At 37.6% G+C, this 24803-nt stretch overlaps 1 protein-coding gene across 1 annotated transcript; it reads left to right on the plus strand.

The window, feature by feature from the left end:
• The first annotated feature begins 662 nt into the window (after positions 1-662).
• Positions 663-20668, plus strand: COPS5 (COP9 signalosome subunit 5). Its single transcript, XM_069466421.1, has 8 exons — positions 663-942; positions 4565-4799; positions 5795-5923; positions 6567-6632; positions 7353-7438; positions 12433-12544; positions 17399-17547; positions 20430-20668. The coding sequence occupies exons 1-8, from the start codon at positions 800-802 to the stop codon at positions 20512-20514; spliced, it is 1005 nt and encodes a 334-aa protein (XP_069322522.1). The 5' UTR covers positions 663-799; the 3' UTR covers positions 20515-20668.
• Positions 20669-24803: the final 4135 nt, after the last annotated feature.

Consider the following 24803-nt stretch of genomic DNA (forward strand, 5'->3'; position numbering starts at 1 on the left):
TATTATAAAAGCTGAGTTCTAGACATGTTCAGAACACTAATGACACGTAATACATACACAGACGTTAATTTTTACCAACACGCCAAAAGGCATAACTATAGCAATCTCCGGAACCATAGAGAACTTCCATCTGAAAACGAAGTGCCAAGCCACTAGGAGCCGGCAGGATTTTACGCATGTGCAGTTAGTCATCTTAAAGTAAAATTGGATGCCATGTTTATCTGTCCCTTATCCAGCCTCCAGAACTACTTACAGCTCAGTTTTTCCACAGACAGCCTTATTTTTAAGTCGTTCAACAAACTTATTTAATGTAGCTCTCCCCACACGAAAACAGTTTTCCCCATCTCACTCTTAAGGCTCCACCCACCTTTAATATGGCGGAGGCCGAGCCTGCGCAGTACAAACTGGGAAAGCTAATTCCAGTTTCTGGCATAACCTTAACAGTCCCTACTTCCGGTGCGGAAGACTATACCATTGCCATACCTGCTCATTGTATTGGTCCTAATTCATATATATAATGTTCCGAGACAAGATGTTCTCATTTAAGCCACAACAAGATTCCTCTCTCCCAAACTATTACTGTAACTGCTGCTTATATCGTCGCGACTTCAAAGGACCCCTGTCTTCCCCGAATGGTCTGTACCAACTTCATCTCCGGTTCTAGGTGTCATGGCTGCCTCGAGAGGCTAGTAAGAGTTTCCACCTGTGGTGGGAAGGGTCCGAAGCCTACACCCGCAACGCTAGCGAGGGAAAGTTCCGTCTTGGTTGTGGAGGAGCCAGCTTCTCCGATTCCTCGGCGATGGCGGCGTCCGGGAGCGGTATGGCCCAGAAAACCTGGGAATTGGCCAACAACATGCAGGAAGCTCAGAGTATCGATGAAATCTACAAATACGACAAGAAACAGCAGCAAGAAATCCTGGCGGCGAAGCCCTGGACTAAGGAGTGAGGAGGTCCCTGGCAAGACGCAGGGGAGGGAGGGGATGGCGGGAGTTTAAGAGACCCAGAGGGAGTGGGAGTTGAAAGGGGGTAAAGAGCTTGCGTTTTCACCGGCGGGGAGGGGGAACACTATGCCCCTGAGGGATTTCGGCCTACCTGTATTCCTGCAAGTACAGCCTAAGCCCCTCCGCTGAGGCCTGCTTAGACTCCCGTTTCTGTATCTTTAACCCATTTGTCTCCAGAGGATGTAAGGGGAGAACAACAAGGGGTATATTAGGTTGTCACTTCTGAACATCCATATTGTCATATATGCTACACACTCTGCCTTGAACCCGGTGCCAACATACACCTTATTGGGACCTTCAGCTGATCCCAGACCGGGGACTGCAGATGTTTTCAGAAATCGAGTCAGCAGTCCAAGGGTCTCCAAAGTAGTTATGACCTAGCTATTTGGGAGGCTGAGGCAGGAGGAACGCTTGCGCCCAGTAGGAGTTCCAGACTTCAGTGAGCTAAGATCACGCCACTGCACCCTAGCCTGGGCAACAGAGTGGGGCCCCATCTCTAATAAAAGAAAAAAGAAAAGAAAATAGTTATGAGCCATCTTTTAGACCTATAATAGTTTTTAATTGCTGGTAACTATTTCAGACACATACTGAGGCTCTGCCCGGTCTATAAAATGTTACTCCACCAGTACACATAAGCCAGAAATTATAAAAATAGAGCTTAAGGCTTTTTGCCTCTTAGCAAAATCCATTTATCCCTGGGAGTGATGACAAGTCGAGGGTTCTTTACCCATAATATTTATCCTTTCTTGAAAGCAGGTTTTGTCAAGAAGAGAGTAAAAAGAGCACAAAAACTAATGGTGCAATATTAGGTCATTAAATATGAAATATCCGATTTCAAATCAAAAGTTTATTATATCTCAAACAAGCAGTACAGTTAATCAAAATATGCACCTAAACTATGGACACAGTTTTGCCATCTTAATGGTAGCTTGCTTATGCCAGCAGCAAAGCTTGGAGAGCAAGTGGTGATAAAATCGCAAAAGGCGTTTTCTACAGCTTGTTGAGAATTGAATATTTTTCCTTGCAAGAAGTGGTCCAAAGCCTGGAAGAAGTGGTAGTCAGTTGGTGCAAAGTCTGGTGAATATGGTGGATGACAGAGAGTTTCCAAGTCCATCTTCTATAGTTTGAGCAGCATTGTTTTTTGCAACACGTGGTCTTGCAAGAGGATTGGCCTGTCTCTATTGAACAATGTTGGCTGCTTAGTGGCAAGCATCCTCATCATTTCGACCAAGTGGTTACAGTAGACATCTGCTGTAATCAACTGACCTGCTTTTATGAAGCTGTAGTAGATAATACCAGTGCTGGACCACCAGACACCATTAGCTTTTTTTGAGGAATATTTGGTTTTGGACTGTGTTTCAGCACTTCATCTTTATCCACCCATTGTGCCGAATGCTTGCGATGGTCAAAAAGAATCCATTTTTTTACCACATATAACAATACAGTGTAGAAATGGTTCGCCTTTATGTTGTGACAGCAAAGAAAGGCAAGCCTCGAGACAGTCAGTTTAATTCATGTGGTACCAATCTATCCACCTTCTTTACCTTGCCCATTTGTTTCAAATGGTCTGATATTGTTGGACTAGTAATGTCAGATCTTGCTGCTAATTCACACATAATGTTGAGATGGATTCACTTCCACTACAGCTTTCAGCATCATTATCCACCTTGGTTTCAGGTCGCCTACGTTGCTCATTTTCAAGATTAAAATCACCAGAACTTCTCACAAACCATTGACCTACTGTGCGTTCATTAGCTACATCCTTCTCAAACACTTCGTTGACACTTTGAGCTGTCTGTACTGCATTGGTTCCACGACAGAACTCATATTCGAAAATAACTGGAATTTTTCACTTATCCATGGTTTCACAAACATTGCTCTAAAAAAATATGAAAGATAATCATAAGCCAAACTGGATATACCTTCACGATAAAAATAAGACAAGAAGTGTCAAAGTGAAATGTCAGAGAAATGAACTGTCAAACTTAGTACTTAAGGAAATCGGACTTTTCATACTTAACAACCTAATAGGAGTGCTGTGGTCAAGAACAGAATGTACTGCATCTGCCCCACCGTTTTTTATAAGGCTAGCTTTAACTGCCATCCTTCAGATTCACAATGGTTACTGAGTACTTGATATTGGCGAAGCACCTATCTTTCCACATGTCATTTAATCTTCATGACAACCCAATATTGTGTTTTCATTTTTTTTTTTTTTTGCAAATTAGGAAACAAGCAAATACCTTAAATAACTTACGTCATGATCACACTAAGGCAATGAACTCTTAAGTGAGCAATAATCAAACCTAAGATCTAATCTCACAACTGTCACTAACTAGTTGATTTACCTTAAATTTACCTACCCATCTGCATTTATTTGTAAAGTGGAAATAAGACCACTTATTAGCAATGTTGTAAAGATTAGATGAGGCAATGTATAAAAAGGATCTAGAATGTATGTAGTAGGAGCACAGTGACTTGCCTTTTCCCCAGTAAAGGGGGAAATCGTGATTTCAATTCATGTCTTGACTTCCAGAGTCTCTACATTTTTCAGCTTGTGGTTGAAATCTGGCAAATCTTAAGAATTAAACTTGGATGCTTTCTGAGGGCACACATTGACTGACTATACTGGTCAGTTAGGTTGCCTGGTTGTTTACTTACCTCTATAGCAGGCTGTGCATTTCAAGTGGTCTGTTAAATATTTGGAAACTATCAGTCTGCCTCACTCTCTAATTGTGGCTCTAATTATATTCATCCTAGCTGTCTTGGGCTATATCAGTGAGAAAAAAATGTAATTTTATTCAAGAGTTTAGTCACATCCACCCATGAAAAACTCTGAAATAGTGATCTACTCTTGAGGCTAATATCACAGAGGGAAGCCACACCCTTCAACACACTGTTCTTGGAGAGTACCATTAAGAGACAGGTTAATAATGCTAATAGCAGCTAGCACTTATTCAGGTTTTCATATGTGCAAGGCACTAAGCTAAGCACTTTATATACATTATTTCATTTACTTTATTTCATCCTAGCAACAACTATGAAATATCCCTATTTACAGATGAGGAAACTGGGGCACAGACACTAAGTGGTTGTCCAGTGCCACAGCCAGGGAATGGCAGTGCCAAGGTTCCGACCTACGCAGATGAAAGTCAGAACTCACATTCTTAACCATTAGGCCAGAAAATTAGGCCTAAGAAAAGGCACAACCATTCAAACAGAATCAAAATCAGAGATCTGGTGATTCCAGATTAGTGGAGAAAAAGTCTATTGAACGGGTCGTTATTCCCTTATTTGAGTAGTGTATTTAAAAAAAAAAAAGACTACTTCAGACTTTTCCCTTCCCCCAAGGGGAAATACTTTGCAGGACTATGATATGTTTATTATTTCCAGTCCCCTGCAGGAACTCTGCCTTTTCCACTTTCTTTGCTTCCCACATTCTACACTCCCCTTCCATCACTATAAATTCCTATAATACTTTATTCATTATCTTCACAAAAACTGTCTTTTGAAATTGTACTTTATATAAGAAATTTAATTACACCATGATTTTTGTTTTGTAGTCACCATTACTTTAAGTACTGCAAAATCTCAGCATTGGCTCTACTGAAAATGGTGATGCATGCCAGATCAGGAGGCAACTTGGAAGTGATGGGTTTGATGCTAGGAAAGGTGGATGGTGAAACCATGATCATTATGGACAGTTTTGCTTTGCCTGTAGAGGGCACTGAAACCCGAGTAAACGCTCAGGCTGCTGCATATGAGTACATGGCCGCATACATAGAAAACGCCAAACAGGTAAAAATATTGTTTAGTAACTGCAAGTTAGAGTCTCCAGGTGACTTTTGAGTTTCTAAACTTAAAATTATCCTCTTTACATTAAATTTTATATTTTAAATTTAGCAATTTCTATGTAAAATGCATGAGATTAAAAGCCTGATTTATAGTGTGGATTTTTTTTTTTTTTTCCAAATCAATTCTTACATTTATTATCCAATGAGTGTTCAAAATCAAGTTTGGAGCTTCAGGCACATAGTGAGACCTTGTCCCTACAAAAAGTTAAAAAAAAAAAAATTTAGTCTGGCCTGGTGGCATGCGCCTGTATTCCCAGCTGCTTGGGAGGCTGAGGCAGGAGGCTTACCTGAGTCCAGGAGTTTGAGGTTACAGTGAGCTACACGCCACTGCCCTCCAGCCAGGGTAACAGAGCAAGACCCTGTCTCTAGGAAAAAAAAAAAAGTTTGGAAACAACCTAAATGTTTCTGAGTATAAAACTGGTTAAATAAATTATGGTACATCCATCAGTGGACTGCTAGGCAGGCTTTGAAAAAAAAGGTAGGAAAGGTAACTATCTATATGTTGAACTATACAAAGTGAACTCCAGAATGGTTTGTTGAGTGAAAAAGCAAAGTGTAAAACACTGTTATGTGGTATGATATTGTGTGTGTGTTTTTATTAATCTACATATGTGCACAGAGTATGTATTCTGTATGCAAAGCATACTCTCTGAAGGTAAGCAATTGGCTATAGGGTTAACATGTAGGCTGACAAACCAGATAGGTGAGGGAAAAGAGAAGGAAAGGAGACTGAAAACCCTTATAGTACCTTGTAAATTTTTTACTTTATACATGTAGTATCTATTTTTAAAGTCTTTTTTTTTTAGCTTGAAAGCAGCATATGCTATAAACTATTCTGTATATTGTTACTTTACCATTATGCAATATAAATAGACAAATGACAAGTGTCTCTAAGATAAAACAAGAACTTTAAGCTTCTTTGCACTCTTCGTTTGTTAGGTTGGCCGCCTTGAAAATGCAATTGGCTGGTATCACAGCCACCCTGGCTATGGCTGCTGGCTTTCTGGGATTGATGTTAGTACTCAGATGCTCAATCAGCAGTTCCAGGAACCATTTGTAGCAGTGGTGGTAAGTATTTTTAAAACTGGTTTTAATTAAGTTCTTCATGAGGATTTACTAAAGCAAGTATACTGAGAAATAAAAACAAGGTAGTAAAGAGCAAGGCTGTGTTATCAGTCTGCCTAGGTTTGAGTGTTAATTCTACCTCTTAGAAGCTGAGACTTTAAGTAAGTTACTTACCCTCTGTGCATCCCACTTCCCCTCCTCTATAAAATGAGGGTAATCAGAGCACCTATATCTCAGTGCCCAGCTCGTCGTAGGCATTCAGTCAGTGTTGACTTAACTGAGTAAGCAGGAATTGCCAGAGTGGTTTTGTTAAGCTCAATATTTTATTAATAGATGTAATCCAGTTTTCTATGAGGAAGGTAGAAATTGTTCACCTATTAAAAGGAAAAAAGAAAACTTAAAAAAAAAAGATGAGCAAACCTTCACATAATACTCTTAAATGATGTCATAACTAAGTCTAATCTCTTACCCATTTTATTGAACTTTTATGGTTTCTTGGTTATTTTTTCTTATTTGGTTATTAAGTTATTGTGCATGCATGTATAGTGTTATATCTAGATATGTATTTCTAGGTTTATGATGTTTAAATAAAAGGAGACGTATAATGAGTTTATATCCACAGATATTAAATATGTCTTTCTTGTAGATTGATCCAACAAGAACAATATCTGCAGGGAAAGTGAATCTTGGCGCCTTTAGGACATACCCAAAGGTAATTTGTTTTTTTAATTAATTTATTTTTTTAGAGACAGAGTCTCACTATGTTGCCCAGGCTAGATTGCAGTGGCTGTGCACAGGCATGATCATAGTGCCCTACAGCTTCGAGCTCCTGGGTTCAGGCAATCCTCCTGCCTCAGCCTCCAGAGTAGCTGCGACAACAGGCATGTGTGGTAATTTTTAAAATTATAAGTCCTTATAGTTCTTTAAGTTTCAAATATTTGACTTATTTTTAAAGATATCACTGTCTTTTTGTTAATAACAATTTAATAATACAACAGCAGTCAAACTATCATAAACTGTCTCTAGCAAAAGGTAATACATTTATGTTATACACTGTTAATTTTACTGGAAAAGCAGTCTTTATGTAATAATAAGTATCTGTGTACCCGTGTCATTCTGACAGGTACTAGAGAAACAACAAGCTAAATACATAGATCTATTTCCTTCCCTGAGGGGAGCCTGCAATGTGAAATAGATATTAAAACAAAAGTACATCACCTAAGGAAAAGAAAAATAAATCTATGAGCCAGATGCAGCTTGGAGCCACCAAGTGGGATTGGGGGAGGGTAGCAGCAGTATTTTTTTATTAGAATGTTTATGTTGAATATTTGCCTCCCCCAAATTAATGATCCTATAAATAGAAAGCAACAGAAAATACAGTGTTTTTCTTATTTTGTATATTTTTTTAATCTTTTTTGTTGTTGTTGTTTAGGGCTACAAACCTCCTGATGAAGGACCTTCTGAGTACCAGACTATTCCACTTAATAAAATAGAAGACTTTGGTGTACACTGCAAACAGTAAGTAACTAAAAAACTTACCTGACGCCAAGATCATCATAAGAAACCTTAGATATCAGTCAGTCCAGGTCATTTATTTTACAGGTGAGAAAAAAAGCTCAGACAAAATGCATTTCATTCATAATACCTTTAACGTAATAGTAAAAATACATAAATTTAGGCTAATGTTCAAATTTTTTTATTAATAATTGTTTTAATCTTTCAAACAACCAGAACCATTTTCTCAATGTATAAAGATACTTGCTCCCTACCAAATTAACAATTGAGATATGTTTTGTTCAGGGCCAACCTGATACTAGCATGTCTGCAGCCCTCAAAGTATCCAGTTTACACTTAGCAAAGATTCTTTCTAATCTTTCCAAAGTTAAAGCAGCCATACTAAAAAAGTTAAAGTTATAAGTATAAAGCATAAGAAGCCATACTAAAAGCTACTGAATTATATACTTTTTTAAAATAGTGAATTTTATGGTATGTAAATTACATCTTAATTTTTTTAAATGTTAAAGAAGCCATTGGGGACAGTTTTCTCTACCTTCTAAATATATCTGACCACCTGTCTTACTATCACCTTCACCCAAGCTACTGCCATCTGGAGTCTGAACCATAGCACTAGCCTTCCTACTTCTACCCTTCACCCCTCAAAACTCTTTCCTTAAGCAGACTGATTCTATTAAGATGTAAGGCATGTCATGTTCCTCCTTTTCAGAATGACTTCCCATCTCACCAAGAATAAGATCTAGAGCCCCCTTATCATAAACAACCTTGTATGATTGGGCCCCTACAATCTTTGAGCTCATCTCTTTTCACTGAACTTTTTGCTCTCTCCAATCCACCCATATTGGCCTCCTTACAGTTTGTCAGATGTGCCAGGCAGGCTCCTGCCTCAGGGATTTTGCACTTGCTGTTCCCTCTGCCTGGAACATTCTTCCTTATTTCCATTTGGCTAACTGTCATTGAATATCTGTTTAAGGGTCACCTTAATAGAAAATGTTCCTTGGTCACCCTATCTAAAATAATACCTTTCTGTCACTCTGTTTCCCCTTTCCCTGCTTTCTTTTTCTTCCTAGCACTTGTTACCATCTGATATATTTTTGCTTCCTTGTTATTGACCCGTTTAGAGGTGAACTTCATGGGAACAGAATTATTCACTGCTGTATCCTTGCATTTAACATAGGGCATGGGCTGAACACAGTGGCTCATGCCTATAATCCCAGCACTTTGGGAGGCTGAGGCAGGAGGATAACTTGAGACCAGGAGTTTGAGACCAGCCTTGGAAACACAACAAGACTCCATCTCTACAGAAAAATTTTAAAAATAAAATAATTAGAACAAATAAATATAAAACAAGGCATGACACATAGCAGGGTGAGCGCCAAAAAAAAAAAAAAAGATGTTACTCAAATCAATAAACGATTATCTAGTATCCCCTCTTCTCCATACCTCTTATCCAAACTTCAAGGAATACTTTGGCTACCCATGTGCTACTGCTTATTCTTATTTTTCTATTTAGAAATTCTTAGAAAATTCCAGAATTTCTAAAATTGAGTTTTGAAATATATCTAGTTTTCAGTCATCTCTGACATGTTCCTGTAAAAACAATTCTATTTTTCAGTTAGAAGTTTAGGATTAATCATTTGGTTTACTCTATTGAAAAGAATTTAGGTGGGAATGCAGTGGCTCCCAGCACTCTGGGAGGCCGAGGCAGGAGGATCACTTAAGCTCAGGAGTTTGAGACTATATTGAGCAGGAACGAGACCCTCTTTCTACAAAAATAGAAAAATTAGCCAGTCTGGTGGCTCGCATCTATAGTCCCAGCTACTCGGGAGGCTGAGTCAGGACGATCACTTGAGCCCAGGAGTTTGAGGTTGAAGTGAGTTATGATGACACCACTGCATTCTAACTGGGGCAACAGAACAAGACTCTGTCTCAAAAAAAAAAAAAAAAAAAAGAATTTAAACCATTCCTGTTTGAAAGAATTGCTCTTAGGGCTAGAAACACCTTTGCTGTGATACTTTGATTTTTAGACTAATTCAATGTTTTCTCTTTTCTTTTCTTTTCTTTCTTTCTTTTTTTTTTTTTTTTTATGGAGACAGAGTCTTGTCTTCAGAGTCTTGAAAATAAATGATTTATTTTCATTGCAAATAGTTAATGAAACACAGTGCCAAGTTGAAAGAGAAGGGGTTTTGCATAGGCTGGTTAATACATCCATTTCTGATTTGATGATGAGCTATTATTTGCAGTATATATCAGCTTTTCTTTCGTTTTTTTCCTACCTTAAATCCCAGATCATAATGTACACTCCAAGTCTATTTTAAACATAGAATCTAATGTAAGTGGGTTGTATTGTTTTTTTTGTTTGTTTGTTTGTTTGTTTTGAGATGGGGTCTTGCTTTGTCACCCAAGCGGGAGTGCAATGGTACAATCATAGCTCTTTGCAGTCTCAAATTCCTGGGCTCAAGGAATCCTCCTGCCTCAGCCTCCCTAGTTGCTAGGACCACAGGCATATACCATCTCACTCCGCTAAATTTTTGAAATGTTTTTTTTAGAGATGGCGTCCCACTATGTTGCCCAGGCTGGTCATGAACTTGCTGGCCTCAGGTGATCCTCCACCTCAGTCTCCCAAGTTGCTGAGATTATAGGCGTGAGCCACTGTACCCACCTTAGTGACTAATATTTTAGCTTTAAAAAACCTTAGTGGAAATGGGACACAAAATATTTTTTTTAATTAGCTTGTATTTTATTAGTGTTGTAAGCACATTGCTTAAAAACTCAAATGATTCTATGAAACTTATAAAACAGTAATCTTGTACCCTTCCGTTTCAATCTCCCAGAGGCAGTCACTTAAATATAGCTATTCCTTTAAGTATTTACCCTTATGTCTTCAAACAACATGCTGATAATGCCACTTCTTGATTTTCTCTTCTAAGCAGTTATCTATTATTGACTTCCCATACAGAATAGAATTTAGCTTTATGAGTAATTTTGAATACTCTGCTTATTTTCAATTCTGCTACTGAGATCTACAGCTAATCTTTATATCAACCTACAGAATTAAAACAGTAATTACATGGACGTGACCCATAAATTATAAAATAGAAAAGTCTATTTTAGACCCTCAAGTTTGAGTTCCCTTACTTGTCATCTTTTATAAATCTAAATCTCTTTTGCTATACTTATCCTCTCCTTTTTTTCCCCTCATGTCTCAGGTATAACCCCTCCTTTCTAAAGCTGATCTTTTCACTTTAGTGCCTCCCCACCTCTAACTTTCCCTCACTTCTGAAGCCTCACTTCTTAAATACCCTCCTAAATGTCTACATTCTGTATGTAAAAATAAAGACCGAGGTTTTGTTAATAAACATATCTTTTTATATCCTTTCTCTGTCTCTTACTAGCTATGTGGCTTTGAGCAAGGTCTTTAATCTCTCTAATGTTTCCTTGCTATAGAATGGAGATAATAAATCCTTTCTCATATGGTTGTAGGGAAGATTAAATCAGAATATATGTAAAGCACTCAGGACATAATGGATGCTTAAGAAATATACCGTTCCACTTCTACATTTTACTGGCTGCTTCCTGTCTTCAGACATGCACAAGTGTCTTAATCTTGAAAAGACCTTCATTTAATTCTAGTATCTTCAATTTTTTATTTATATTTTATTTCTTCACTGCTAAACTTTAATCAGCAGGCATGTTTTGTTGTGCCCATGTGTCTTTATCTTTTGCACAGTAACCCTGAGTCTGAGCTTTTATCTCTTCCCATCTGCCCTGCTGCAGTGGCTTCCTTTGTGATATCCCTGCCTCCAGCTTGTCTCCTCTAACACATCCCAATGGTACTGCCACGGTCGGCCTTTTAAAATACCCCTTTGGTTGTGTAGCCTTGCTCTGCTCAAACACCTTCCATGGGTCCCTGGTTTAAATTCCTTAGCCTTTTATGTAACGTCCTCCCCCAACTAGACCCCAGCATAGCTTTCTAGATCTCTCTCACACATTTCTTCTGCTCTTGCTAGATTGTCCAGCTAAACTGATTCAGTTGTTATCCCTTACATGTCTGTCTTTTTCATGTGTTGGTGCCCTCTTCTTATTGCCCTCCTTGCTCTCAACATATCCACACCCTAGACCCAAGTAAGGATTACCCTAAATCCTACGTTTTCCCTAAGGCTTCTCAGGCAGTTCTAGCTCCAAGTGACCACTGGAGCTCCTCTACACTAAGAGTACTTACTATCTCTTAGCCTTAATTAGTAAGTCATTCATTTTATATATGTACCATAGCATTTATTGTTATTTGGTGTATATCATATTTAATTTCTTGTATGGATTCAAACCAAATCCCCCATGTAAATGGTCAGTTCCTGAAGTAAAGAAGTCTCTTGTGCTTCTTTGTATCCATTGATATAGAGAACCTACTGAGATATTTAAACATTTTTTTTTTAATGTTTTTCAGACAGTTAACTAGATTTTTCTTGCAACATCCTGCTGAAAAATTAGCACCTTTGAAAGTGGGAGCAATTATTTTAGTTGCCTTAAGGACCTACTTTAAAGTATGCTTTTCCAAAAGGCAATAAGTCCTAACTAGGGAATTAGAAAGGGAGGAATGGGGAATCTAAATACCATTTTCAGTATTTTAAAAAAGGCTAACAAAATTATAACTGACCCTAAAGAGGCAGCTTGTTCAGTTTATGTGCTGTTGGCTGGACACAAGTAACATAAGTAAACATGTCCTGCAGAAGTTCTGATTGGCTGTTAAAAACATCTTGGGAATTTCTAAGCTCTACTGAAGAAAAAACTATAAAACAAGGAAGTTTAGTAGACAGAAGACTTGAAACTACACTCCTGAAGTGTAAGGAAACCATGGATAGCTATTGTTCTGTTGGACTAAAAACTAAAATACAACTATTTGACTATAAAATGTAATTTGCTTAAATTTGGCCATAACTTTCATGTGCTGTAGTTGAATTTTTTGTTTCACTTACTAAATTTGTGCTTTCATTTCACAGATACTATGCCTTAGAAGTCTCATATTTCAAATCCTCTTTGGATCGCAAATTGCTTGAACTTTTGTGGAATAAATACTGGGTGAATACGCTGAGTTCCTCTAGCTTGCTTACTGTAAGTACTATACTTGCAAGGAATGCATTTGAATTTTACGTAAGCTACATAAGCTATTTAATATCGGAAACGCTTTTTCACAGAAAGGCTGTACCTGACTTGGCCAAAACACCAGGGCTAATATGGGATTCTGCACCACCAGAGCTGGATCAGGAGGTCTCTTGTCATGAACCGTAAGACAAAGGTTCGTGACAAAAGGCAAATAGAGTTGCCAGATCAGGGTGAGATCTGCCCCTGCCTCATGGAGACTCATGGAGGACAAAATAGAAATACTGTTGGACAGGTTATCTCAATCTAGGACTCTGTTTACAAGCGACAGGATACCTAATGAAACTCGCTTAAATAAGAAAGGGAGTCATGTAAGTTGCAAAGTCTAGGAGTAGGGCTTACCTCAGGCACAGCTAAGTTTGCATTCAAACAGTATTATGAGGTCTCAGTTTTTCTCTCTTAGCTTTGATTTCCTCTCAGCTTTAGTTTCAAGCAAAATGGCAGCTTTAGCTTTAGACTTCCCAGCCTCACACTTTCGTGTTCAGAGAGAAAAATCAAGGTACAGACACACACGCATATTCCCAGGCAAAGCCTCATTGTGTCTGACTTGCTTTACTTAGGTCACCATCCTTAGACCTGCTGTGGGCCAAAGGAATGAACTTAATGAGTGGCTGAACCAGGGCAAATGCTTCACTGCTGGTCTGGGGTGGAGGAAACTCCTTTAGCAGCACAGGGACTAAGAATGGGGAAGGAGAGTTCCACAGAGGGAAGTCGGAATATCATTACCTTAAAGCAACAGATGCTGGGAACAAAAAAAAAAAAAAATGATATTCGCCAAATGGTTTCTGATATATCATTAAAACCTAACATATTTAGAAGGATGTAAGCTTCTCTATATTTCAAACTTAGGAACAGTTTTTTACTTTTTTAAAAAAGTAGGCCATTTCATATAGTATAGTATGCATAGTGGTTAGAACCACAGGATTTGGAATAAAATAGAATGGGTTTGAAATAACTGCCACTTACTTGTTCTGAGTGACCTTCAGAAAGTTATTGCATGTGACTGGGCCTTTCTTGGGTATACAATGATGATACTACTATATACATCATTAAGTACTCTGAGAGAATTAAATGGGATAATTATATAAAGCAATTAGCAGAGAGCCTGGCATATAGTAAAGCCTCAATAAATGATTATCTTTATTTGGTGCATTGTATTCATGGAAAAAGACCTCACTTGAGCCTATTTACTATGATTTTAAATACAATTCTGACAAGCTTGCTGTTCTTATTTTACCCTCAGTGGTCAGAAGTAGCAAATTGGAAGGAAGAAGAATAATAACAAACATTTATTAAGTGCTTTCTAAATACCAGACACCGTTAAATGCTTTATATGTGTTGTTTCCTTAGAGGCAAGTATACTAATAGCAGCCAGAAGTGCCACCTGATGGCAAGGGGGGAAAACACTGTAAAAACAGTCTGAACCTTGTATAGAGGCAAGCAGATCTACCTGCCAGCCCTATGGCTGTCCCTGTATTCCAGCACTGCAGGCATAAGGACATTAATAATCAAGAAAAGGTTAAATTATATTTCCTCCCTTTTTATGGCTTTATATATAGTACATTGCAGCATTTTGAGAAAAAATATGTAAATTTATGTTCAACTTCACTCTTTCTCCAACTAAAGAAGTTAATCACAGCATATAACCTAAAAGCTACCAGAAAAGTTATTTCCTAATTTAAGAAATTAGTTCCCTATATTCATTCTCTGTGCATCTGAAATGTAATCGAATGTATTTCATTGTCGTTTTAATAGTATAACTTTTTCTGATAGCCTACATTTTTATGGCGTTAGTAGCTTAATTTTCTAATTGTGAAGTATTCTATAAATCTTAAGGTTTTTCCTAAATCTATGGGGGGGATACATTGGTTTCCTAAATCATTTAGATCCAGACAGAATGAATATAATTACACCTTTAAAAATATGGTAAGTTTGTAAAATAATTAGAAGAACTGGTAGCATTTTTTTTTCCTTTATATATTTATCCCAACTTTTTTTTTTTTAAGTAAAATAAGTGTTAATGATTTATAGCTTCTGCCACTCTATAATGTTTACAAATTAAAACTTCTATTCCTCACTCAGAAGGATTAAAAAATGAAAAAGAGAAAAACTTCTAGTCAAGATATGAATTTGTAAATTACTTATCTGGAATTAACATAAAGTAAAATAAAAATTTTGTGGCACTAATCTAACAGTCCTTCAGTAAATACAAACTAAGAGTAACTTGGGAACACCTGGTTATCAACACAATTCAGATTTAGATAGGATAGTTTCCTTTTTGGGTAATCATATCCCTAAATTTCTTCTGACTTTTTTGTATACATGTCTCAGCATCACAGGTTGAACAACACCAAAACAAAGCCTATCAGAATGATGAGCACTTATCTTTTAGACACAGATAATTCCCTGCATAAGATTTCATTGGCATAACTGTATTTTAGATGTTAACTTTTAAGTGGGCCTTTTTAAGAAATTGTCCATACAAAATAATCAAGGAGATAACAGAACTTCAAAGGAAATCAAACATTTGCTCTCTATAATTACATGATCAGAAAAAGATTCAAAAATGAATGTTTCCATTTTATGATACAATGAACTATAATTAGAATTTTATGCTTGCTTTTACAACTTCCAATGATATTACTCATGAAATATAAAGTCATACATTCATAAACATGAAAGCCTATCCTATAAAATTGGTGACAATTAAAAGCCTCTTTTAGTCACTATGTAAACAGTGAACCAATTGATTTCAGATTTAGCATTTTTTTAAAAAATCACTCAAATATATACAAAGTTAGTACTTTTGGAGAATTACAGGAGTATGAAAAGAAAAATTTTAAATTCTTACAGTTTTTACCATTAGAGAGTTCTAAGACATTAAAAGATATTATTCTGTGATTTGAGGAACAAATCAAAAAAGAAAAAGTATTTTTCTTTCTAACCTATGAAAAAATAATGTGCACAAAAAAATGAGATATTTTTGTTATGCAGGCAAATAATTGTGCTTCAGACTGGAATCATTTTGAATTTGTGTTATTTTCCCTCTAAAGAGAATCCAGGAAGAAGAAAATCCTGTGAAAGTAATAAACAATCCCAGGTGCTTTGTACGGAACTTCTTAGCAATCACGTGATTGCCATAATGAAGTTCTTTTGGGTGACTGGGTATCTTTACTCTACCAGAAAGTTCTCTACCAGAACTTTCCTTCTGGCAGACCTAAAGTTAGCTAGAGAGATCTCAGAGGAAGAGCAGTCATGAATGGAGAGGCATATATCTCCTCTGAAGGTACTTGAGTCTGTGCAATTTTCTTCTCATCGGCCAGATTAGCTGGCCTCTGTCCATTGATAAGAACACTCATCATAAAAATAAAAAATACAGAAAAGAATTGCTGAAATTTATTTTTTTGCCAAACAGAAGTAGAGCAATAGCTCTCAAAAGTAAAACAAACAATCTGTAAATAATCTGTGCAATATCTGTGTGGCTTTCTTTACATTCTAATGACAGACCTCAGAGAACTGCCAGCTGTGTTTTCCAGAAAGGTTAATGATCACATTGGGCAAGGTTATTGGTGCCCTGAGCTGTGGTCAGAGCCTGCCTGAGCCTCAGACACCGTCCCGCCCCCCACTTCCTCCTTTCCCGTGTCACTCCCCTTCATTTCCATAAGCAAATATTGGTGAAATGGACCATTCAAGCTGTAACTTCAGAGGAAGTCTACTGTGAAAGCTCTGAGCATACACTCTGAACTGGTAGCATTTTAAGGAACCCTCCGTAGTTAGTAGCTCTAATGGCAAGCAAATAACTTTTCATCATTGGTGGTTGAACTGCATTTCCTGTCTTACAAACTGAGCTCATAGAATAACACACTAATTTTTGCCAACTTGTTTATTTAATCTTCACACTGTGCTACTGAAGATTTAGGAAAGAAATACAATATATACTTCATAACTTTATCTTTACAAAATTTTTTTTCTATTTTAGACTACAAATAAAAAATGATACCCCATAAAAATCTTTTAACTATAATATATTACAGTTAAGTGTACCCATGTAACTATTAAAATTTTCTTTTTAAAAAGTATATAATATTATAGAAAAAGCATATATGTTATAATCCATTCTACCATATATAGGTATGCATGTGAGCATATAACAATACTCTGAAATAACTGTGGTTATATCTAAGTGGAGGGATTATAGATGTATTGGTTGTCTTCCTTATATTGCCCTACATTTTCCAAATTTTCTGTAATTATTAAGTTTATAACCAGAAAAGCTAAAACAAATGTTATTTTTTTAAATATTGCCACCCATACTAATTCTAAAAGTTCAACGAGAACAATAACAAAATTAGCTAACAGTTATTAAGCGTTTACTAGGTGCCATGGACACTACTGAGAGCTTTATATTCATCACTTCATTTAATTTTTACAGTAGCCTTAAGGTAGAAATTATTGACTCCCTCTTCCATTTTCAGAAGAAGACCTGGAGGTGTGCCCCAGCCTGAACCTGACTCAGATCTTTGTACTTCAAAGCCTCCCATAATAACAAATGTTAGATTTAAGTAGTCAAAGGGAAATATTACAAATTTAATCGTGAAATTATAAAAAGGAAAACATCTATACTTGAAATGCTTGCATTTGAAAGGAATTTTTGAAAGTATAATTTGACTTCTTCAGGTTTTATGGTGGAATTCTTTGTAAGTGAAATGTTCTTTGTAGAAGAAAATTAACTGACATAAAAATATTTAGATTTTTTTAAATGGTAGGCTTGTATTATGTACTGACACAATACCATTTTCTCCACAGAATGCAGACTATACCACTGGTCAGGTCTTTGATTTGTCTGAAAAGTTAGAGCAGTCAGAAGCCCAGCTGGGACGAGGGAGCTTCATGTTGGGTTTAGAAACACATGACCGAAAGTCAGAAGACAAACTTGCCAAAGCTACAAGAGACAGGTAAGAAAGAAGCAAATCTATGATTCTTGCCCTTAACTTTTTCTTTCAAAACTTGCAAATGATAGCAGGATTCAGATTCCTTAGGGTTCAGCTTAGTTATAACTTAGAATGGTACCTGAATATTAACTTCTTGAGACTTTAAGAGTTGGCAAATGCAGGTTTCAACTTTGAAAATGTAGGGAACTTTAGATAAGCATATTAAAGACTTAAGTCAAAGATCTGGGTAGTGTTATTGACACTCTCAGTCCCCTATTCTAGGTTCAGCTAAAAAGTATAACAAAAAAAACTAGCCCAAATTTTGTTTTGTTTTTTGAGACAGAGTCTTGCTTTGTCATCCAGACTGGAGTGCAGTGGCCTTATCATAGCTCACTGCAACCTCAAACTTCTGGGCTCAATCCATCCTCCTATCTCAGCCTTCTGAGTAGCTAGGACTACAAGCATGTGCCCCCATACCCAGTTTATTTTTAATTTTTTTGAAGAGACGGGGTCTTGTTATGTTGCCCAGACTGGTCTCAAATTACTGGCCTCGAGTGATCCTCCCACCTCGGGCTCCCAAAGCGCTAGGATTACAGGCATGAGCCACCATGCCCGGCCCCATCACTGGATCTTAAAAAAAAAAAGGCTTAAAAGTTCTTGCACACCTACAGCAGGGGTGGGGAACCTGCGGCCTTAGAGCCACATGTAGCCTTCTGGATCCTTGCATGTGGCCTTTTGACTAAATCCAAATTTTATAGAATAAATCTTTGTATTAAAATGGGTAAGGCAGAAAAAGATGAAGTTTTTCTTGCCTCTTTTGGTGCTTAAAAAAGAACAATCTTGAAATCAGAAGGCCACAGGTTCCCCACCCCCTAACATATTAAACATTAATCATTTTCTGAGAGATTAAATTAGGATTTCTTAAATTTACCAGATTTCAGATTTTCATAAAGTTTTAAATCCCACCTGGCACAGTGGATCACACTTATAATCCCCGCACTTTTGGGAGTCTGAAGCAGGAGGCTCATTTGGGCCCAAGAGTTTGAGACCAGCCTGGGCAACATAGTAAAAGTCTGTCTCTACAAAAAATTTTTAAAAATTAGCCGGGCATTGGTACCAGTTGGATGTCTTTGTGCAAAACTTAAAAAGAAAAAAAGAGAGACCAAAAAATAAGAAAAAAAATTGCCCAGGCATGGTGGCATGTGCCCATAGTCCCAGCTACTCAGGAGGCTGAGGTAAGAGGACTGCTTGAGCCCGGGAGTTCAAGGCTGCTGTGAGCTGTGATTATGACACTGCACTCCAGCCTGGGCAACAGAGCAAGACCTTGTCTCTAAACAAATAAATAAATTCCAAGGTATCACAGAAATGATTGTATCTCTCTTAAATTGTGCTTCTGAAATTATCCTTTACATAATACCCTAGTGTCCCAAATTTTACTACCAAAGATTTTGTTAGGAACAAACTTGGGATGTGTTCTTTGAAAACTCATGAAATAATTATGTGGCCCTGTAGATACATAGATTATATAGGCCTGAGAAGACTATCTAAATAACATTTATTTTCACAAAAATTTGAATTTTAATGTGATGATTAGGGGCAAAAAGGAAGGGGAGAACCGTGTTGACTTCTATATAAGCTGATACATTGATATCTCTTTTAAGAAAAACTGGCTTGGTGTATAGGGAAAAGAAAGGAGAAGGGAAGGTAAAGTATATCCTGGGAACAGAAGTCATCTTGGGTTGGAAATATCTTATTCCCTTTTTGTGGGTTTTTAGAAAGTTAAGCTAGTGTCCTGATGAAAACTTACATTTTTATTTGGCATTAGGTCTCATTTTTGGTACTTGCTTTGAGTGTGTATTTTATTCAACTGTCTTTATGTCTGTAATTTGTCATTTTATCTACATTTATATCTCAATTTCTTATGAAGCAAAAATTTCACTATGGGAATATCTTCAATCATATAAGAAGAAAAGCAAGAAGGATAAAAATAGTAACACAAAAGTAGATAATTTTCCTGTTTGGGGTATCTTTATAAGAATTGCGTATCTCCTGAATGTTGATGGGGTTTTATCATTGTTTTTTTAGAAATAGGGTCCTGCTCTATTGCCCAGGCTGTAGTACAGTGGCCCAATTGTAGCTCACAGCCTCAAACTCCTGGGCTCAAGTGATCCGATCTGCCTCAGCCTCCCGAGTAGCTGGGACTACAGGTGTATGCCACCACACCCAGCTAATTTTTACTTTTTTTTTTTTTTTTTCTTTGAGATAAGGTGTTGCTTTGTTGCCCAGGCTGGTTTCAGACTCCTGGCCTCAAGTGGGCCTCCCACCTTGGCCTGCCCAGATGCTGGGATTACAGGCATGAGCCACCGGGCCCAGTCTGTCATTGTTTTTATACTTTTTATTTCTAAAATCTAAGTCCTTCACCCACTAACCTAACTTTGACTTTTAATTGTTTGGAAGATGTTTGTGATTATTTCAGGGGAAGCAAAAGCATAGGATTCTTTAAAATTATTTTTCAAGTTATTCTAAGTAATAAATAACAAGGATAATAGATTTTAATGTAATATCAGTCTGTAAGTTATGGATTATGTATAATTTTAGTCACCTTCTAAAACAGAACCTTTCCCAAAGCAGCTGGCAGGTAATAAAATTAACTGTTATGAATTCATCAAATTTTACATTGTCACTCTCTTGTGAAAGTTCTAGTAAATAACAAAATGGTCAAAAGACATGCAGAAGACTAAAAATCACAAGGGTAAACTTCACATTGGTGTGGTTGGAGGTGCATGAATAAAACTAAAAATCATTACTAGGGGGCTGCGTGGGTGGATGGGGGTTGGGAGGGTGATCTTGCATGTTTGAAGCAGTTTTCAATTTCTGACATTATGCAATGTGTTTTTTCTTTCCAGCTGTAAAACTACCATAGAAGCTATCCATGGATTGATGTCTCAGGTTATTAAGGATAAACTGTTTAATCAAATTAACATCTCTTAAACACTCACCGAGTAGTACTTTTGCCTGAAAGCCAGTATGAGAAAAACACTCAAGTAACACTTTAAAACCAGTTACCCAAAATCTGATTAGCAGTATAAGGTGCTCTGAAGTGTCCTGAATATTACATCCTATAATAAAACTCTTTAAAATGAAATTGTCCTTTCATTTCTTTGTGGGCAGAGTTACATTATTTTTCTAGCATCTTTTAATGTTCTTGAATATGAAAAAAATATATTTTTTAAATAGTCTTGCCTTCTAAATTAGTCAAAGAAGTGCAGCATTTCACTTGCCACAGTGATTATCAGACCACTTTTTTTTTTTTTTTTTTTTGAGACAGAGTGTCGCTTTGTTGCCCTGGCTAGAGTGAGTGCCGTGGTGTCAGCCTAGCTCACAGCAACCTCAAACTCCTGGGCTTAAGCAATCCTCCTGCCTCAGCCTCCCGAGTAGCTGGGACTACAGGCATGCGCCACCATGCCCGGCTAATTTTTTTTTTATATATATATTTTAGTTGGCCAGATAATTTCTTTCTATTTTTAGTAGAGACGGGGTCTCGCTCTTGCTCAGGCTGGTCTCGAACTCCTGACCTTGAGCGATCCACCCGCCTCGGCCTCCCAGAGTGCTAGGATTACAGGCGTGAACCACCGCGCCCGGCCCCAGACCACTTTTTAATTTGCCTTTACCTTCTTTTGATAGTCTGTCAGTAAAATATAATTTAACTCAACACGGTACTCCTGAAGAAAAAGAAAAATATATGTAACATTTTAATTAGACTAGAGTATCTAGTCATTCAGACATTCACCATGTGCCCTTCCTACACTAGGCCCAGTGTCACTCCTTGGAGATATGTTGAACAACCTAGACATGGCCATTGTCCTCGCAGAACTTACCATGGAGGCTAAAGCTAAGTTCATGAGAACTTAAGTATACTGCTATGAAGGGAGAAATACAGTGTGCTGGGGTACACTTGGGAGGAACACTTATCCCAGAGAGGGGCTTGCAAGGTAGGCTTCCTGAAGGCAGTGACCTGACCATCAAGTTGAAATTTGAAAGACAGAAGGACTAGCCAGGAAAAGACTAATAGGGAGGTGATTACTATCATAGGCAGGGAGTACAGCACTATGCAGAAGGTCAGAGGCAGAAAGCAAGAACCTCCTCAAACCTTTAAGGAAATGAGATTCAGTTAAACTTGAGTAGCGAATAGGACTTGGGGAGTGATGAGAGATGACTTAAGAGGTAGGACGAGAGTAGATCCTGCAGGGGCCTTCTAGAGTTTATCCTAACAGTTTTGAGAAGTTAAGAGAGTTTTAAACAGAGCAGAAATATAGGAGATCAGCAGTCCCCAACCTTTTTGGCACCAGGGACCAGTTTCATGGAAGAAATGGATGGGGCTGGTGGGGGGCGGGGTGGCGGTCAGGATGATTGAAGCACATTACATTTATTGTGCAGTCAAACCTCTCTGCTAATGATAATCTGTATCAGCGGCCACTCCCCTAGCATCACCGCCTCAGATCATCAGACACTGGATTCTCTTAAGGAGCCACAACCTAGATCCCTCACATGCACAGTTTACAGTAGGGTTCAAGCTCCTATGAAAATCTAATGCCACCTCAGATCTGACAGGAGGCGGAGCTTATATCACAGGACACGAGCAATGGGGAGTGGCTATAAATACAGATGAAGCTTCGCTTGCTCGCTCACCTCCTGCTATGCAGCCCAGTTCCTAACAGGCAGATACCGGTCCATGGCCCAGGGGTTGGGACCGCAGTACTAGATTATGTTTTCTAAGAGCATCCTGTTCAGAAATTTGGTACTGAAGGCTGAATGAGAACAGATGACCTGTGGAGAATAAAGAATGAGAAAAGGGTCCAAGACTGAGTCATGGAAACATTCAATTTTAAAAATGGGCAGAGGAAGAGGAGGACACCATAGGAGGAGAGGAGTGAGAAACCTAGTGACTTCATGTGCCGCAAAGGTCAAGGAAAACAAAGCCTAAGAGTTTTCTGTTAGATTTATCAATGAAGCAGTCTTTGGTTAAGATGAAAAAGCCCATTAATATTAGTGTTCAAATACTTTCTTGGACAGTTAATGACATATTAACATTTTGGTCTGTTTTGTATATTTTTAAATAAAGCAGGCACCCCCAGTTTCAGATAGCTTGACCTAACCTCCATTTTTATGCCCCTTAAAAAAAAAATCATGACTGCCCCCAAAGAACAGCCAAAATCTGTATTTACTGCCACAGTCTCCAGCAAAACTAACACCATATTTAGTCATTCCAGGACAAATTGGTTAAGGTTTCTCTGACAGACATGATTGAATGGTTAAGGTTTTAACATTGAAAGAGTTAAGGAGTCATTGAAATCACCATGAAAACCTAGTAGTTTTCATTCAGAGACTTGAATAAAGTTACCCACATTTAATTTGACATTGGTGACCTAATCAATTAAGATATCTTGGTGGGATGGAAAATACCTATGCTTACAACAGAGAGGATTACCAGGAAAAGAAAGCTTTTCAGTCCTAACTTCATTGGACTCATTTTGAAAAGTCTCCGTATTTCAGTGATGATACCTTCATTGGATAAAAAAAAAAAGTCACTTCAAAAAGAATATGTTGGCACACCTAACTCCAGAGTGCAGAATCATATTTGACTTAGGCACAGTTGGATTAGACTTGCCGTTATGGTTCTCCGCTCTGCCCTTCATATGCTGACCCAAACCTCAAGCTGGCTTCTCCCAACTGGCTGTATGCCACACCATCCAGTTAGGGGAAAGAGCTGCTCACCACTGTCAAAAAAGCTTCTGACTTCACTCTGATTGGTCTAACTTGGGTCATGAGCCTGCCTCTGGAATTATATATAGTGATCGTTGAGACCAATTAAGTGCTACCCCTAAAGCTGGGAGTGGTGGGGTCAAAAACCCAAAATAAACTACTCCACAGTGGGTTAAATGGATGCCACAGAGACAACCAACAATGTCCCTTCAATTAACCATCCAGCCCAGGCAAAAATAGCCCCAGAGAAGAGAATTTGCATTTTATTTAAAATGTAGTTACTTCATTAAAAAGTAAGATTCTTTACAATTTTTTTAACATTTCTTTAAATTTTAATGTATTTTCATAATCACTGTTGGTATTAGTGCTCCAATTTTTAACATTGAGCTTTTAGGAAATCAGGGTCAACTTGCAGCCATCATTCACAAACTAAGTCATGAGCTGGGGTTGCCTTTTCCTGCAAAGTATTATCTTACAGCCTTGAGCTACACGAGAGCTGAAAAGGCCATTTTTCCTAAGTGAAGTCTGGTTTTTGTTCACTTTCAAATTTTTCAGAGATAATTTCTCAAGCCTTTTGATGATAATATACAGGAAACGTCAATCGTCATAAAAACTTAATCCCAATGTCCAAGTAATAAAACTGGATCCAGAGCAGGACTAGAAGCCCAGGCTGTAGCAGAGTTGGACAGAGAAGTCAATGGACATGGAATGGGATTTGGGACCAGCTGAAGGATACAGTGAAATCCTAGAATCAAAGGTGTTTCAAATTTTCCAGGTTGTTTTAAAATCTCAAGGTCCTAGTTCCAAACAATTCAACAACATGAACTTCTACATATAGTTGAAAATGTATACATTTAACTGCAATGTTATTTTTATGTTACACTGCCCAGTTATATGAGTACTTCAACCAGCATGTTTTATTGATTAACAGTAATACACCACCCAAGGGTGTTACTTTGAAATCAATAGTACTGCCAAGAACAAAAAAGCCAACAGGGAAGATGCGCCATTTGTGCACTATTGTTTCTGAATTAGGAAAATAATCTCTGAGACCAAACATCATGTGCTCCCTTAAAGGAATCAAGCCTGAAGATTATTGTCACTGATTAGTATGACTACCTGGTATTCAACACTTTGAAAAATCACTGCATTGCACAATAGAATAATAAACTGCCCAATAGTGCAGCCACTTAAAAATAAACACAGAAGAGCAAGAGCATAAGTAACTTTACAATGAATCAGAGAAACTGTTTGGGGTTGGAGTGCTGCATATTGCACAGGTTCAGAGTTTCCAGAAACTGTTCTGTGAGTGATGAGGTACAGATGCATAAGTCATGCATGCAGAGAAGAGTTCATTTATATTACTAAGTCTGCACTGTATCCACATGTAGCTGAATTAACTCAACTGAACATAGAATGTAAAGTTTCCAAGATTTCTATATTTCTGGATTGTTTTAACTATAACTTAAGACACATATATTGGTGAGCAATGTGGTTTTTTGTTTTGTTTTTGACAG

The sequence above is a fragment of the Eulemur rufifrons genome, chromosome 3 (assembly GCF_041146395.1).
Source record: "Eulemur rufifrons isolate Redbay chromosome 3, OSU_ERuf_1, whole genome shotgun sequence".
In the NCBI taxonomy this organism is placed as follows: Eukaryota; Metazoa; Chordata; class Mammalia; order Primates; family Lemuridae; genus Eulemur; species Eulemur rufifrons.

What these genes read in the sequence shown, in the direction of transcription:
- COPS5 (XM_069466421.1), top strand. Translation starts at nt 800, where the DNA reads ATGGCGGCGTCCGGGAGCGGTATGGCCCAGAAAACCTGGGAATTGGCC. An exon ending in ACATAGAAAACGCCAAACAG is followed by an intron (nt 4,800 to 5,794) that starts GTAAAAATATTG and finishes TTCGTTTGTTAG; the next exon opens with GTTGGCCGCCTTGAAAATGC. An exon ending in TTTGGTGTACACTGCAAACA is followed by an intron (nt 7,439 to 12,432) that starts GTAAGTAACTAA and finishes TTCATTTCACAG; the next exon opens with ATACTATGCCTTAGAAGTCT.